Source organism: Pristiophorus japonicus, chromosome X, assembly GCF_044704955.1.
Source record: "Pristiophorus japonicus isolate sPriJap1 chromosome X, sPriJap1.hap1, whole genome shotgun sequence".
Classification (NCBI taxonomy): Eukaryota; Metazoa; Chordata; class Chondrichthyes; family Pristiophoridae; genus Pristiophorus; species Pristiophorus japonicus.
The window spans coordinates 21,897,635-21,913,049 of NC_092010.1; the positions used below are offsets into that span (position 1 = coordinate 21,897,635).

At 50.9% G+C, this 15,415-nt stretch overlaps 1 protein-coding gene across 1 annotated transcript in view; it reads left to right on the forward strand.

Annotated features, from left to right (window-relative positions):
• The window catches only part of LOC139240925 (activin receptor type-1-like), a 162,469-nt gene that overhangs the window by 68,839 nt on the left and 78,215 nt on the right, over window positions 1-15,415 (forward strand). Inside the window, exons 5-6 of the mRNA XM_070869455.1 lie at window positions 2-235; window positions 3,280-3,482. Of these exons, the coding sequence (XP_070725556.1) occupies window positions 2-235; window positions 3,280-3,482 (437 nt within the window). The remainder of the gene's footprint in view (window position 1; window positions 236-3,279; window positions 3,483-15,415) is intronic.

Consider the following 15,415-nt stretch of genomic DNA (forward strand, 5'->3'; position numbering starts at 1 on the left):
GTTAAGCTGCAGGATCACCGCAGGAAGTTTGATTGTGTTTGTGCGGGAGGATATTGTGACACGCACCAATGCACCGGCTACAAGTGCTTTGCCTCCATGATCAGCGAGAACCCTGGTGTGGTCGTGAAGGGCTGTTTCACCTTCAAAGATTCGCCCTGTAACCAATCGCTACCCGGCACCCGCATGGTGTGTTGCGAAGGAAACTTCTGCAACATCAATCTCACCGTGACATTAGGTAAATGTACTTTTTCAAGATTTACTCGTCAACCTCCTGTAACTCAGACGCGATGGTCCTTTTTTTAAAAAGCTGTGTTTGTTGTAACAGGCTGCCAGAGGTTACAGCGCCACCTCTGGATCAAAGTAGGAATGACAGTCACTCTTGCCACTAATACAAAAACAAAATACTGCGGATGCTGGACTCTGAAATAAAAACAGGAATTGCTGGAAATCTCAGCGGGTCAGGCAGCATCTGTGGAGAGAGAAGGAGCGTTAACGTCTCGGGTCGACGACCCTTCGTCAGAACTCCTGGACGAAGGGTCATCGACCTGAAACGTTAACTCTCTTTCTCTCTCCACAGATGCTGCCTGGTCCGCTTAGATTTCCAGCAATTCCTGTTTTTAAGTCACTCTTGCCAGGCCAGCTCGCAAATTGGCAGGACGTGGTCCCGGCAGCAGCACTGGGATCACGCCTGCCAGTGCCCTCCAGCGCGGACCCTTTGCCAGCGTTTGCAGGGCTCCGTGTAAGGGCCCCTCATTTGCACGGAAAAGTCCAGCCTGGCCACCTTTGATGGGGATGGAGAGAGGGGGGTAGATGGGGTGTGGGTTGCCCAGGCACTGGGTCCTGAATGAGCTAAGGAAATGGAAACTCCTGGCGTAGGGAGACCCCACCCCTGGCTCCCCCACCCTGATACCATTGTCCTTGTAATAGGACGGGCGAAGGTTCTGCCCTTTCTAAGACAGGACAGAAAGAGTTCCAGTTGGGTTCCGCTGGTCTCCAGGCAGTACAGCAGGAGACTAGCAGAACCCCTCACCCCTGCCCCCACCCTAGATTTTCAGGGCCACTGTTTATTTTAAAGGTTGCAGTGCCACCACTGGTTGAAGCAAGAACAACAGGGTTTGGCATTATGGTGGTACCCATTGATTTTAATGGACTCGGGCTGCAACAGCATTACATGCTCAAGGACTCTCTGGTATTTTATGGATGTGTATTTCCCAAAGGTTTGTTGCATTGCTAGCTCATAAAGTTTTGATCTTTGATCAGCCGTGGCTCAGTGGGTAATGCTCTCGCCTCTGAGTCAGAAGGTCATGGATTCAAGCCCCACTCCAGGGACTTGAGCACATAATCTAGCTAGTACTCCAGTGCAGTGCTGAGGGAGTGCTGCACTGTTGAAAATGTCATCTTTCAGATGAGACATTAAACCGAGGTCCCGTCTGCCCTCTCATCTGGATCCCATGGCACTATTTCAAAGAAGAGCAAGGGGGTTCTCCCCATTCTTCCCGGTGTCCTGGTCAATATTTATCCCTTAACCAACATCACTCCCATTGGCTCTGAAGCACTTTGGGATGTCCTGAGGTCATGAAAGAGGCTATATAAATGCAAGTTCTTTCTTTGCCTAATTCCCCCGTGATATAAATGAGGATGTGCACAAGCATGCAGAGTCAGGGTGCACTGTCGCACAAGGTGGTTTTGTGTTTTGCCTCTGGGAGCACTACCCTGCTGAGGGTAACCGTAAACCTAAGGTAGCACTCGCCATGGGGGCCACCATGTTGTTCTGGCCATTTGGCAGGCCGAGCTCTTAAGCTTGCCCATGCAAGTCAGCTGACACCATTGGGAAAGTGTCGCAGCCAGAACGGTAACGACGCAACTGTGACTTTAGGGTGACGGCGTGAGAGTGAATCTTGCGCATGGGCAGTAGTTCGAATGTGTGCTCTGAATAGAATTTTCAAAACTGAGATGGATAGATTTTTGTCATATAAGGGTATCAAGGGATACGAAGCAAAGGCGGGTAAATGGAGTTGAAGTACAGATCAGCCATTATCTCATTGAATGGTGGAGCAGGCCCGAGGGGCTGAATGGCCTCCTCCTTACCCTAAGTTCCTAGGTGGAACCAAATAACAATAGATACTAGTGAATTGTCCGTGGCATCCCCCACTGTCAGTTAATGAAAATGAGTTGGGAGATAGACTTTGGAAACTCGCTCCATGGCGCCACCTACTGGCCAGACATTGCAACTACATTGTGACTGTTGACATAGCAAAATTGGAAAACTTTGACAGCACTTTACAATGATAACTTGACAGAAAAGCAGGACCAAAAAAATGTGACAACAGGAAGTAAAATATGTGGACAGGAAGTGCATGCACCACACAAGATTTTTAATATATAGATATTGACATTCCCTGTAGGGAATACTCGGGGCATGCCCTAATATTTCGCTCGATGTACAACTGAGAACATCATTGCATGTTGGAGGTTGTTTCTGCATCCCGAGGGGCACTGGCTTACTTTAAAGAAATTAGAAATGTCTTGATGTTGAATTTTTCACTTGCCTTATAAACATTTTCAAGTTTGCAATAACTTTTGGACCTCCTTTGACTGTAGTCCTTCGGGAAACTAAACGGTATCCCTGGAGCAGGTAACTCTGCCCTCTACACTCTGCTAAAGCTCTTCTCAGCCCTGCTAGATAACTCCAGCAGATTGAAATTACAAAGGACAACCAAAGTGAGAGAACTTGCTGTTTTCCTTCACTATTGTAATCTACTGGTGTCAAGTCACATTCAGCTCCTGGGGGCAGGACACTCTCTCAGCTCCTTTGGTTGTGGAGTATAGAAGATCGAGGTGTTTAAGATGATGAAAGGAATTGACATGGTAGATTGAGAGAAACTGGTTCCTCTGGTGGGGTGGCAGGGGGCAGTCCAGAACATTGAGGCTGAACCTTAGAATTAGAACCAAGCCATTCAGGGGTGATGTCAGGAAGCACTTCTTCACACAAAGGGTTGTGGAAACCTGGACCTCTCTCCCCCAAAAAGCTGTCGAGGCTGGGGGTCAATTGAAAATTTCAAAACTAAGATGGATAGATTTCTATTAGGCAAGGGTATTAAGAGTTCCGGAACCAAGGCAGGTCAATGGAGTTAAGATACAGATCAGCCATGATTTCATTGAATGGCAGAACAGGCTCGAGGGGCTGAATGGTCTCCCCCTGTTCCAATCGCCACAGTCTGAAGATGGTGAAGGTTGAGTCTTTCTACTCATCATCTCTTGCAACTGTTCTTTCCTCAGACCCTCCGGAACCAATCAATAAATTCAGTATCATGGTCGTAATGGTGGTCCCAATTGTGGTGTTGAGTGCCCTCGTGGTCCTGTTGCTGCTGTTCTACCAGAAGCTCTGTAAATACCAAAGGCTGCCATTTCTGAATAAGGACGAAGAGCGCAGCAAAGCTGACATGCTGAAAGTAATTGAGCTTGGAGACAACACACTCACTGTAAGTTTTCCAATCTTCGGCACCAGCAGAATACGAGAATAGTGGAAAAGGTGCAATCTAGCTTCACGTAGGTGCTACCAGGGATGCGAGGATAATTATTGACCAGAGATGTGAAAAGCTAGGGCTGGTTTAGCTGAAGCAGAGAAGGCGAAAGGGGGGATTAACAGAGGCATATGCAATTCTGAAAAGTTTTGAGAGGGTCAATAGGGAAAGATTATTTCTCCTGCTCAGTAATTATGTGTTCAGTAAATGTGCTACTAAGTAATTTGTTTATTGCAGATTTTGGCCCCATGCATTGAATCCTCCTCTTGGCTGGGTGCATGGAGGTGCTGAGCTGATATGAGTGCAGAAACCTTGCAAGTGATTTGTCACATGAGGCCTTGTGTTGGTCATTAATCCAGTGCCACTGGGAGGGCGGTGGGGTGGAGGGATGGTGGAGGCACAGACTCAGGATTAGTACTAGAAGCAGGAAAAGGGAAGTTAAAGGTGTTATGTCCTCGGATGCTCTGATAATGACTCCACGAAGCAATGTGTTGTACTTGAACTGTAGTGACCTTAGTCCTTTATTGTTAACTCCAGAGTGCGGATCACACCCCTGGTGGCCTGCCTTTTATACTAGGCCAGGCACACCTGTACAGGTAACCTACGAGTCTCTCACTGCTGTGCCCTCTGGTGGCACACCTTGTAATAGTACAAGCAGTAGCCATGTAGGATACATGACAAGAGGGAATGACATGAATGCTCAATAGAATTGGGAATACTTTACCACAAACGGCTGCTGAAGCTGATTCAATCACGACACTGAGGCAAGAATTTGAGAAGCGCTTGAAGAAGAAATATATTATATGGCACGGGGAAAGAGCAGGGAAATGGTACTACAGTGGATACCTCTGATGGAATACCAGCACAATAAGTTAAATTGCCTCCTCTGTGCTCAGATTCTTATGATTCTATCTCGGTGCAATACTTCCCAATTTCCCAGTACCTTGGAGCAGATTCAATATTCGTCCACACAAACAACCAGTATTACTATTGCCCGGAATGTCACCATCATCATAGGCGGTCCCTCGAGCGAGGATGACTTGCTTCCACAAGAGTTCACAGGCGTTTCGATGAAGGACCCGATGTTCCAGTCTTGAACTCCAATTGAAGGGTGGAAGATGCCTGTGCGTGGATTTTTTTAACGTGGGGTGACCGTTGTACACCAGCCACCACACGGGCTTGACAGAGTGAGGTCTTGGTCCAGTGGCAAGGGTTAACCAAGATGACTGGAGACCTGCTCTGCTGCACGGACCCAGTGCGCACACACATATCGCAGTGTGGGCTGGCCTGGAATGTACAGGGCCTCTGATGGCATGCGCACAGGGTCGGCCGTCGGAAGTGTTGTGAATGATCCCGATCTGTCAAGTTCCTCCTTGACAGATCGTCTGCACCCGCTGTCAATCCATTTTCGCTGCTGCAGGGTTAGGCTATTTGCCCAAGTACTGCCCAGCGAACACCCACCAAACCCTTACACCCGGTAAAAACAGCGTAAGGGTTTAAGTAAATGTTAAAATATATTTTTTTGAATGATTTAAACATTCACTTACAGTTAAAATTAGTTTAGGTTATTTTTATTTCGTTTAAGAATGTTTACATTTATTTTTCAAACAATTACATTTTTATTTTATGTTTAATTAAAGGGTATTTTAATTGATTTTGAACTGGTGATGATTTAATTTTATTTAAGTGGGGTGCAAGTGTATTTTTTAGGATGTGTCCATTGGTACTAACCAAAATGCAGCCGTTTCTCTGATTGGCTCTCCATTACCGATTGCTGATTGGTCCCCTTGGAGGATAAGCCACACCCTGAAGATTTTCTGGAATGTGTGAATGGAAGCTCCCAGCTTAACTTTGCACATTGTAACACGATCCATTTTGACTTCAGAAGTCAGAAAGGACACATCTACCCCAACACAAGTGCATGACCTTACCCTGCCTGTAAGGGGTTTTCACAGGGTTGTTGTTGTGCCTTGGGTGTCTCTCTCTGCCCTCACAGCTTATGCCTGGCCTGTGAGGTACCCTGAGTGCTGCAAGAGCACCCCTGGAGAGACTGTGTCCACAGCTTATGAAGGGGGTTTTGAGACTCGTGCGTCCCCACAGCTTATGCCTAGCCTGTGAGGCACCTGTGAGTGTCAAACACTCCTAACTCCTTCTTCCCTAGCCTGTGACACACAGTTGAGCATTTTCGAGGCGCTCCTAGCTTCCCTTACACGGTTCTGACATAAGACTCACGATCAGGAGATGTAATACAATAGAACTGAGACAAGGTGATTCCAAGAGGAACTTTAGGCTTCCAATTTATTTGGCAAGGTGTAACTCAACAAACAGCAATACACCAACAAAACAATTCCCCTAAATCCCACTAAACGGACACAACGAAAATCTTTACACCAGTTTAGCAGTACAATGCCCAACCTCCCACCTTTCCTGGCCTAACTGAGTTGGGAGTTCTGGGGACCAGAGGTTATACTCACTACTGTGCCTTCCGCAGTTTGGTGGTTTGTTTCTTCTATCTTTGGTGTCTTCGGACACTGGTTTTCCTTCAGTGTCGAGAGGCCTGTGGTTGTGGTTGTTGAATCACGAGGGCAGGGAAAATCATCACTCCTTTATACCACTACGTCAGAAACCCCTTTTTTATAGCCAGATTATCCAGTCCACCTCTCCTGCTGAAGTCGATTCTTCTCATTGGTGGACTTTTGATTTTGAAAAATGCAGCAGTTTGAGGTTTTTAGGTTTTTTTCCCACTGATCTTAACCTACTCAAGGTTTGAGTGGGTGTTGATTGCATTGGCCTCCTGTAGCCATTGTGCTAGTCTGGCCTGAGCCAGATATTTCTATGCCTGATGAAAAAGGTGTTGGAATATGTATGTGGCATTGTTTAAATGCTAATGTTTTCAAGGGGCAAGTTTCGAGGGTATACAGTTCCCAGACAATTTGATTAGTTGAGGGAGTGCAGCGAAGGTTCACCAGACTGATTCCCGGGATGGCGGGACTGACCTATCAAGAAAGACTGGATCAACTGGGCTTTTATTCACTGGAGTTCAGAAGAATGAGAGGGGACCTCATAGAAACATTTAAAATTCTGACGGGGTTAGACAGGTTAGATGCAGGAAGAATGTTCCCAATGTTGGGGAAGTCCAGAACCAGAGGTCACAGTCTAAGGATAAGTGGTAAGCCATTTAGGACCGAGATGCGGAGGAACTTCTTCACCCAGAGAGTGGTGAACCTGTGGAATTCTCTACCACAGAAAGTTGTTGAGGCCAATTCACTAAATATATTCAAAAAGGAGTTAGATGAGGTCCTTACTACTAGGGGGATCAAGGGGTATGGCGAGAAAGCAGGAATGGGGTACTGAAGTTGAATGTTCAGCCATGAACTCATTGAATGGCGGTGCAGGCTAGAAGGGCCGAATGGCCTACTCCTGCACCTATTTTCTATGTTTCTATGTTTCTATGTTTCCAATGTCCAAACTGCCCTTTTGATATTGACTCCACCCCTTTTCTTGCAGACCTTTAAAAAAATCCCAAATTCGATTAAAGTTCGTAGTTTCTTCCATGTGCACTTTAGGATTTCAAACTTTCTGGTAGATAGTTCCAAATTAAATTCCCTTTCCTATGAGTCCAAACACTGGGGGGGGGGGGGGTCTCCATTTGTGTCCCAAAGTTTTCCTTCCATCGGTTTCAATTCACAGCACAGACCGATCCCACAGCCCTTTTCCTTCTGGGTAAAATGAGGGGGTTTTCGTCCTCCCCTACATAATGCCCCATCTGACACAGTCAGACACCACTCGAGTGTGTCAAAGTTCAGGGTGGTGAGAAAACCCTAGGTCTCCCAAATTGCCCAACTTTCCCCAGTTTAACTCTAAACTGATCCCGTCGATATATATCGTAATTCCTTTTAACGCGGTACTAAACACAGAAATCCAACAGGTTAAATACACGACAGCAACATACATATATGTACTTAAGGTTACAGTAATAATTGTACATTGAGTCTCATTTCAGTCTCAAACGTAAAAAAAAAAACCTGCCCTGCAAACTCCCCAGGAGCCATGTATGAAAACGCAGTCATCCCTGGAAATAACAAAACCGCCTAAGTGTCGCGGTCAAGCTTTGTTTACACACCTTGAGTGTTTAGCAACGGCTCTCCTGGCTGTGTAGTAGCCTGAGGAACTGCGTTCTTTTTCTTTTTCTCCTGAGCTTACAGCTTGAAACTAGCAGATAAGCTACAATCAGGAGTTGGCCGATTACTAAGGCATGCGATCCCACCCGGATCCATGCAGGTATGTCTGCCCGTATTCCCAAATCCCACCATGCTGGGGGTTTAATCTGGGCAATCTCCCCTGCTAGAATTTCAGTTTTCTGCTCCATGGTGTAAAAATGTTTTTGAGACAAATCCACTGCCTGGAGGAGGGCTGTAAGTTTCTCAGGTAGTGGGGCAATGGGATAGCCAAACTGGGCGACATATTGTTGTAGATGGCTGAGGTTGTTTTGTACCGTGAGGTGAATCGTGGAAGGTTCAGGGATGGGTGTGATTCTGGTGTGTGCCACTTGAACCTCTGCCCTGGGTTTAAAGCAAAAGCTGCTGTACGGAATTGGACACCACCTTCCCGGTCCGTGTTCATACCGTTGGGCACTTGTGGTGACACAATATGTCCCACCGCCTACATATGCTACCTGTGGAGGCATGTGGTTAGGGGCCATTACCTCCATTGTGCAATTGATAGGCTCTGCCCCAGCAGTGCTGAACCCGCATTGTGGCCTTGCAAAAGCGTTCAAGTGCTGGGGGCACAGGATTACCTGTGCTCCCCTGCTCCGACAACCCGAGAGGTCTGTACCTGTCACAGTGTGCTCCCACATTGTGACATAAGGTGGGACCTCTTGGAATCGAACATGCACCCCTCCACGAATGACTCCCACATTCTCCACTCGGTACAGAGGTGCTGGTCCTGGAGATGCCCCCATCACGGGCATCCTGACCACCACACCCATGATGGTATGATTTGACTTTCCACAGTCCACCGGTACCGGGTAGGCTTCCGATGCTACACGAAGTTGGCAAGGACTCAAAACATTATCGTAAGGGTGCAGTGCTGCTAAGTGCTGGTTGCTGATCCAGGAGGGGACCTGTCCCTGTCTCAGATCCTCGAGGTTACTCCGTCCCTCTCCCAGCAACAAGGCCCCATAGAGCACGCACACCTCATTTTGGGCGGCTTGATCGGAGGCGTTTCTATCCTCCCGAATCAAGGCGTTTACAGCCCTGGCCTGCGCCTCCAATTGAGAGATAATCTCCTTTAAGTGAACTGTCATTGCCACCTCTTCGTGGAGCGCGGATCCCACTACGGTATTCTCGTCCCCCAGGACTTTGCGCAGCTGATTCTTTAACCCATTTATCTGGAGGGCCAGCTGCATGTTATCCAAACTGTTTATGGCGGACGCCCCGGTGTTAAACCTGTAAGAATGTCATTTAAAGCGCCATGCTTCTGCCTGCCCGGTTCGGCCCTATCCCACTGTTTATACAAGTCTGTCACTTTGACATCCCCGAAGTCCAGTTCATAGAACTTCCGGAACATCTCCCGCAGCAGAGCCTGGTATAACAGCTCGGTTTCCCGGGGACACCACGTAGGTAGGTGGACTTCTGTCAGATTTAGCACCACTGATGCCACTGCGTAGTGTACCCCCTGATAAAATAGTTTCTCGGTAGGGACCAACACTAAACCATTCCCCGGCCCCCTGGTTGTTGTCGGGCACTCGTGTGGGACGGTGGGCTTGGCCGTGGGTGGGGGCTTCCTTTCCCGAACTACAAGTTCAGTGGCATTTACTGGTACCCGGGGATTAGGGATCACACACGCCTCCCCGCTGCGATCCCATACCACCCCATCCCCGACATCCTGTCACCACCTATAAAAAGCAATGGAGACCCCCTCTGAACACACGCGAGTGGATCCCCACATACACAAATAAATTCCTTGGTCGTACGCCCACCATTTCTCCCAGCACACCGTGACCCCGCCAGATGACCCCATGATGGTTCGGTAGGTATCATTATCCAGACGTTCCCAGTCCGAGTGTCGGTCTCCCATGTCCCTCTTGAGCTTTCTGAGCCACCACCACCGTCCCAGAGGTATGTCCCCTTGGCAAGTTAGGCATACCTTCCTGCCTTCTGTCACTCTCACTCTGGAAGTGGCCACAGTGATCTCCGGGCAGGGTATGGAGGCATCTCCGTAGGTAAAGTCCTTATGGTTGGAGTACTTGGTGGAGTTCGATCCCAACCACCCAGGCCATTTCCCCTCGTGGGAGTAGGTGACCCGGCCATCCGCCGCCGGAGTCCCTTCTCCTGTGGTCACTGTCGGCGCTCTGCCCCCGGAGCATCTGAAAACCAGGGAGTCCTCGGTGTCCCCTCGGTGCCCGGTGCAGATCCTTAGTGATACCAACATCACTAACGTCCAGTAGGGAGGTGTTGACATCTGAAAGGCAAGAAGAACATGGCCTTGCCTTGAGAGACCTCTCCAGGCTCGGCCCGCGTAACATGTTCCAAACACAAAAATGCTGTACCCAACCGTCACTGCCTTACCTAAACACATATACTCACAACACAAAGTAACAAAACAGGAAGGGAAAATATACACACCGCCACCCGTCCCCGGGTGGCCAGGCTATATCCTGTCACTGTACAGGCGTCGTCGACCACTTGGCTGACCGTACCCTGGGGACCAGGATGTCCTCCGCTGAGGGGCTCGTATGGTCCCCCTTAATGAGTCTTGTGCTGCCCTCCAAGGCCGTCCCGAGCCCCGGATAATCGGTGGGAGACCCTTGCTAGTGCAACAGAGCACCCTCCCTGTTGTCTTTCGCCGTATCAGTCTGGGGCGGGAGGCTAAGTTAACAGGGGACCACAGCGCCCTGGGCTGTGGCACTCTGTTACTCCTCCTTACTGTCGGTGCAGAGTCCCACGTTATGGGCTGCAGTGCCATCTCCTCCACCTCTTGGGCTAGCCCCAGCTGATCCACCATGGGAGGTTCAGCTTCCCCTTGAACATTGCTAATGGTAGAGCCTTTCTCCCTACTTCTGCTAGTGGGCTGGGAACCTCTACCCAGTGGTGTGATAGCCTTACAGGAGCAATGAACCAGCCCCGGCTGTAGAGCTTCGGGGCCCGCTGCCTCCTACGGAGCCTCCAAATCCACTGGGGCCTGTTCTTCCCCCAGTGCCTGATTCCCTTCCCTCGCTCGTCCCCTCTGTTTTTTACCTCTTTTGGGGTCAAACAATTTACACTGATTAATGTGATACCACTTCACCCGGCGAGGCAGTCGAACCGCATAGAGCATAGGGCTAGCCTTGTCGACTATGCTGTATGGTCCCATATATAATGCTTCAAAAACCCCGACCCGAGCATAGTTCCTCACCATGACCTGGTCCCCTATCTCCCATTCGTGGTGTTTGCTGGGTTCTAGCAGCAATCGGTTACTCTGATGCTGTCTGCCCATGTTACTAGCAGCCTGCCAGTGAATCTGTTTCAGGTGTTCAAACAGGTTCCTGACAAACCGGTCCCGGTTCACCTCTTGAAGCTGCCCTTCGGTGAGAACCGACGCCAATACATGCACTGGGGTTCTCATGATCCGGCCCGTCATCAGCTCATGGGGTGAGTACCCTGTGCTCTTTGACTGACTGGCCCGGATTCCCATGAGGACCAACGGTAAGACCTCCACCCACTTGTTCGGTGAGTCTCCCATCTCCTTGCGCAGCCTTTCCTTTAGGGTCCGGTTCAGGCGTTCTACGGGGCCTGAGGACTGAGGGTTGTAGGCGACATGCCATTTGGCTCTTATCCCCAGCACCTTTAGGGTGGCCTGCATCACCTGGCCGGTGAAGTGGCTTCCTCGGTCGGACTCCACGATTTGAGGTAGACCCCACCGAGAGAACACCTCCCTCACCAGGATTTTTGCAGTCCCCACCGCGGTAGCTGTTCGGCAAGGGAAGGCTTCCACCCACTTGGAAAACACATCCACCAGGACAAGGCAGTATTTATAACCTCCCTGGGCGGCCGGTGGGGGTCCGATGTAGTCGATCTGGATCGACTGCCATGGTCCCTCTACCCGCCTGACGTGTCCCATAGACGCCTTCCTTTTCTGAGGGTCTGGATTGTTTGCAGCGCAAACCAGACAGCCCGCACAGAAGTTGCGGACGTCTTCCCGGAGGTCTGGCCACCACCCTGCCTTTTCTACCCGTTGCCAGGTAGATTCTGGCCCAGGGTGTCCCGCACCTGGACCCTCATGGGCCAGCTGAAGGAATTCCCTCCGGTGTTGTGGCGGCACTACCCATTTGTCCCCTTTAAACAACATGCCTTCCCGCACAGCAATATCTACAGCACTGTATGGGCCCTCTGCCTTTTCCCCCCTTTTGATAGCAGCCAAGGCAGCCTTCAGGATCGGATCCTGCATCTGGACTACTTTAAGGTCCAGGGCCGCAGCCACCCCTACGCTCCCTTGTGTCCCTGGCTTGCTTCTTGCTGCTGCTATCCTGCCTGCCTCATATGGGTCCCATGGGCAACCTGTGCGAGCACCTTCCCTTGCCAGCAGGTCTGCCTGCTGGTTACCTCCCCCCCGTGGCTCAGTTTTGGAGTGGGCCTTTACCTTATGGATATATACATCCCCGGTTTCTCCCACTGCAGCCACGATCTTTTCTAGCAGGGGTTTGGTCACAAGGGGCTTCCCATCCGCAGAGGTGTACCCCCGGCGTGACCAAATCGCCAGATACTCTGTACATGAATTGCAAGTGAACATGCTGTCCGAGCAAATCGTGTATGGGGTAGGGAATTCCTCGGGGTGTGTGACCACATACATCACCGCCGAGAGTTCCGCCTGCTGGGCGCTCAGGGTGCATGGGAGTTTAAGAGCCAAGGCAATTCCTGCCTTGGGATCCCAAACTCCGCAGCCCGTGAGTCTTGTACCCGCGGACACTGAACTGGAGCCATCAACATAGATCTCGCGGCCTGTGGGGTGTATCCCTGCCCGAAATCCAAAGTTAATGTCCCATACTCCCTTCACAGAGCATCGATGCGGCTGCCCTGGATAGATTAAATTTGCTGCGAGCCTGGGCTCGCAGAGGCCCTTGACCTTTAAAGTCATTTGGGAGAGGAGGAGGGTCCAGCGAGTCATTCTAGCACTGCTCACTGTCCCGTCCTTAATCCTCCCGTCCAACAGCATTTGCGTCGGGGTATGATGGGTGAGGAGTGTAATGGGGGATATTCCGGTAAAGATCTGAGCTCTCTTTACTGCCCAGTGGGTGGCAAGCAAGTGCCTCTCACAATTGGAGTATCCCTTTTCTACCTCCGCGAGGACCCTGGAGGAGTACACCACTGGTCTCAGCTGACCGTTTCGCCCCTGGAGCAACACTGCACTTAAGCTGTCACCACTGGCTGCCACCTCCAGGAAGAATTCCTCCCCCCCATCAATTGCCCCTAGGGCTGGTGCTACCTGCAGGTCTCTCTTAAGATGGACAAATGCTGCCTCACAGCCCTTGTCCCATTCCCACTCGACCCCCTTATGTAGGAGTCTGAGCAGAGGGGCGGCAGTGGCTGCATAGTCCTCGATGAAGTCCCTACAGTAGCCAGTGATTCCCAGGAAAGACCTTACCCCCGACACATCCCTAGGGACAGGGAGTTCCTGCACTGCCTTTCTTCTAGCCTCATCAATGGCCCTTTCTCCTGCCCTTATCGTCAGGCCCAGGAATTTTACCTCTCCTAGACCTATCTGGGCTTTCTTGGGGTTAACTTTAAAACCCCCTTCCTTCAGTAATACCAGCAGTTCGGCCAGCAGTGGACCGTGTTCCTCACTGCTGTCTGTGAACAACAACAGGTCGTCCACATACTGGACCAGCTGGTGTGGCTGGCTGAAGCCTTTTAAGCAGTTCGCCATGTATTGGTGAAAGATGCTAGGACTATTATGAAAGCCCTGTGGGAGGCAACTCCATGTATACTGCTGTTCCCGGAAGGTGAAGGCAAACTTGTACTGGTCTTCCCTCCATACAGGGATAGACCAGAACCCGTTGGATATGTCCAACACTGTGAACGTGGTTGCGGATGCAGGGATTTCCCCTATCAGATCCGCAACCGCCGCTACTGTGGGGGCACAAGCTGGGATGTTTTTATTGAGCACCCTATAATCCACCGTAGCCCTCCAAGAATTGTCCGGTTTCCTAACCGGCCAAAGCGGGGAGTTGACATGGGTGGCTATGGGTCTCAAAACACCCTGCTCGACAAGCGAGCTTAAAGCTGTCTCCAAGTCTGCTTCTGCCTCTCGGGGAAAGCCATATTGCTTTTGCGGGCGCGACATGGGATCCCCATCTATTCGAACCTCCACTCCTGTGACTCTCCCACAGTCGTGTTTATGGGTGGCAAATGCTGCAAGATTTGCTTGCACATAGGCCCGGTACTCGGCCGGGGTGTTACAGACCAGAACCTCCAGGTCGTAACCCCCTTTTGGCTTCATTGTACACAGAGTCCCTTTTCCCTGTTTCTTATCAATAACCATGACTTCTCCCTCTGCTCCCGTGCCCACTGTGCCCCATAGACAGTGATTCCTCAAGTCTACTCGGATCTGGCGAGCGATGATAAAATCAGCCCCCAAAATCCCTTTTCCCACCTGCTCCCAGTTCATCAGGACGCACTTCCATTGTGTTTGGAGTGCTCCTAAACGAACTGCAAGCGGGACTGAGAAAAACCCAGCCTTCTCATTACCTGTGAACCCAACTAGTTGATACGGCACCCCGTTTGATAGAGGTGAGGTTGCGGGGTCCTCCGAATGGACTATCGTGCTGGAAGCACCAGTGTCCAAAAGGTAGGTACCCAATACACCCTCAACCTCCATCTTGACCCAGGGTCGTCCCCAGGGGTCATATTCTAGTGGGCATAGGTATGCAGGCTGGGTCTGGGCTAGTCACGGCCTCTGTACTGGCAGGGTTGCTGGTGCTTCCCTGCCTGTTGCTGTGGCTACCTTCCCAGTCCCCTCCAGCGCTGTCCTCACTGCAGCTACTATCTCATCAAGGGATGGTGAGGAGCTCGCTCCACTTCCCCCACTCTGGGCGGCTCCTAAAGAACTTCTCCCCCCATATCTCTTTACTGGGCTCCTGCAATCCCTTTTAAAATGCCCAGCTTTCCCGCACCCGTAGCACACTCCCTCCTTATCAGACGAGCGGCCACCCTCCTGGTGCCATTCCCTTTTGGGAATCGAGTTGGGTTTTACTTCATTTACCCGACCTTTGGAGGTTTTCTCCTCCTCCCCTCCTCCATTCCGTTGGACCACTGCTTCCTCGGTGAGGTTGGGGTCCCGGGAATCGAACCACAGTTCTGCCTTGGCCTTGAGCCGGGGCAAGCAGTTTGCCACCAGCATCCTCAGCCAGCGGCCAGTCAGTACCGCGGAAAGATTCGCCCGGTCAAGGAGCTCCCCACAGGCTGCGTGGTATACCACCCACAGCCTGTCCGCAAACGCCTGCGGGGTTTCCCCTGCGAGCTGCCTTGTCCTTTCGACCCGTTCGAAAGGACTGCCGTCATCGAAGCCCATAGCCTCAAGGACGGCCCTCTGGACCTCAGTAAATGTACGCTGTCCCCTCCGGCATTCTGCCGGTAGGACCTGGTACAATTTGGTGTCCAGAGAGAAGAGCAGCAGCTTGGCTGTCTCTTCCTCGTTGCACCCATTAATTTCCCCTGCCTGCATCACCTCCATGAAGTGGATAGACGGGTCCCCGCTGCGAGTGAGTTTGGCCAAATGGGCCACCATGGCCCTGAGTGATTGAACTCCATGGGGAATAATAAAGTCGCTCTCCAGCGCTCCCCGACCTTGGCCACCTCCCTGTGGAGGACCGTAATTGCGCTGCCTGACCGGGCACATCCGCCCTGGTTCAG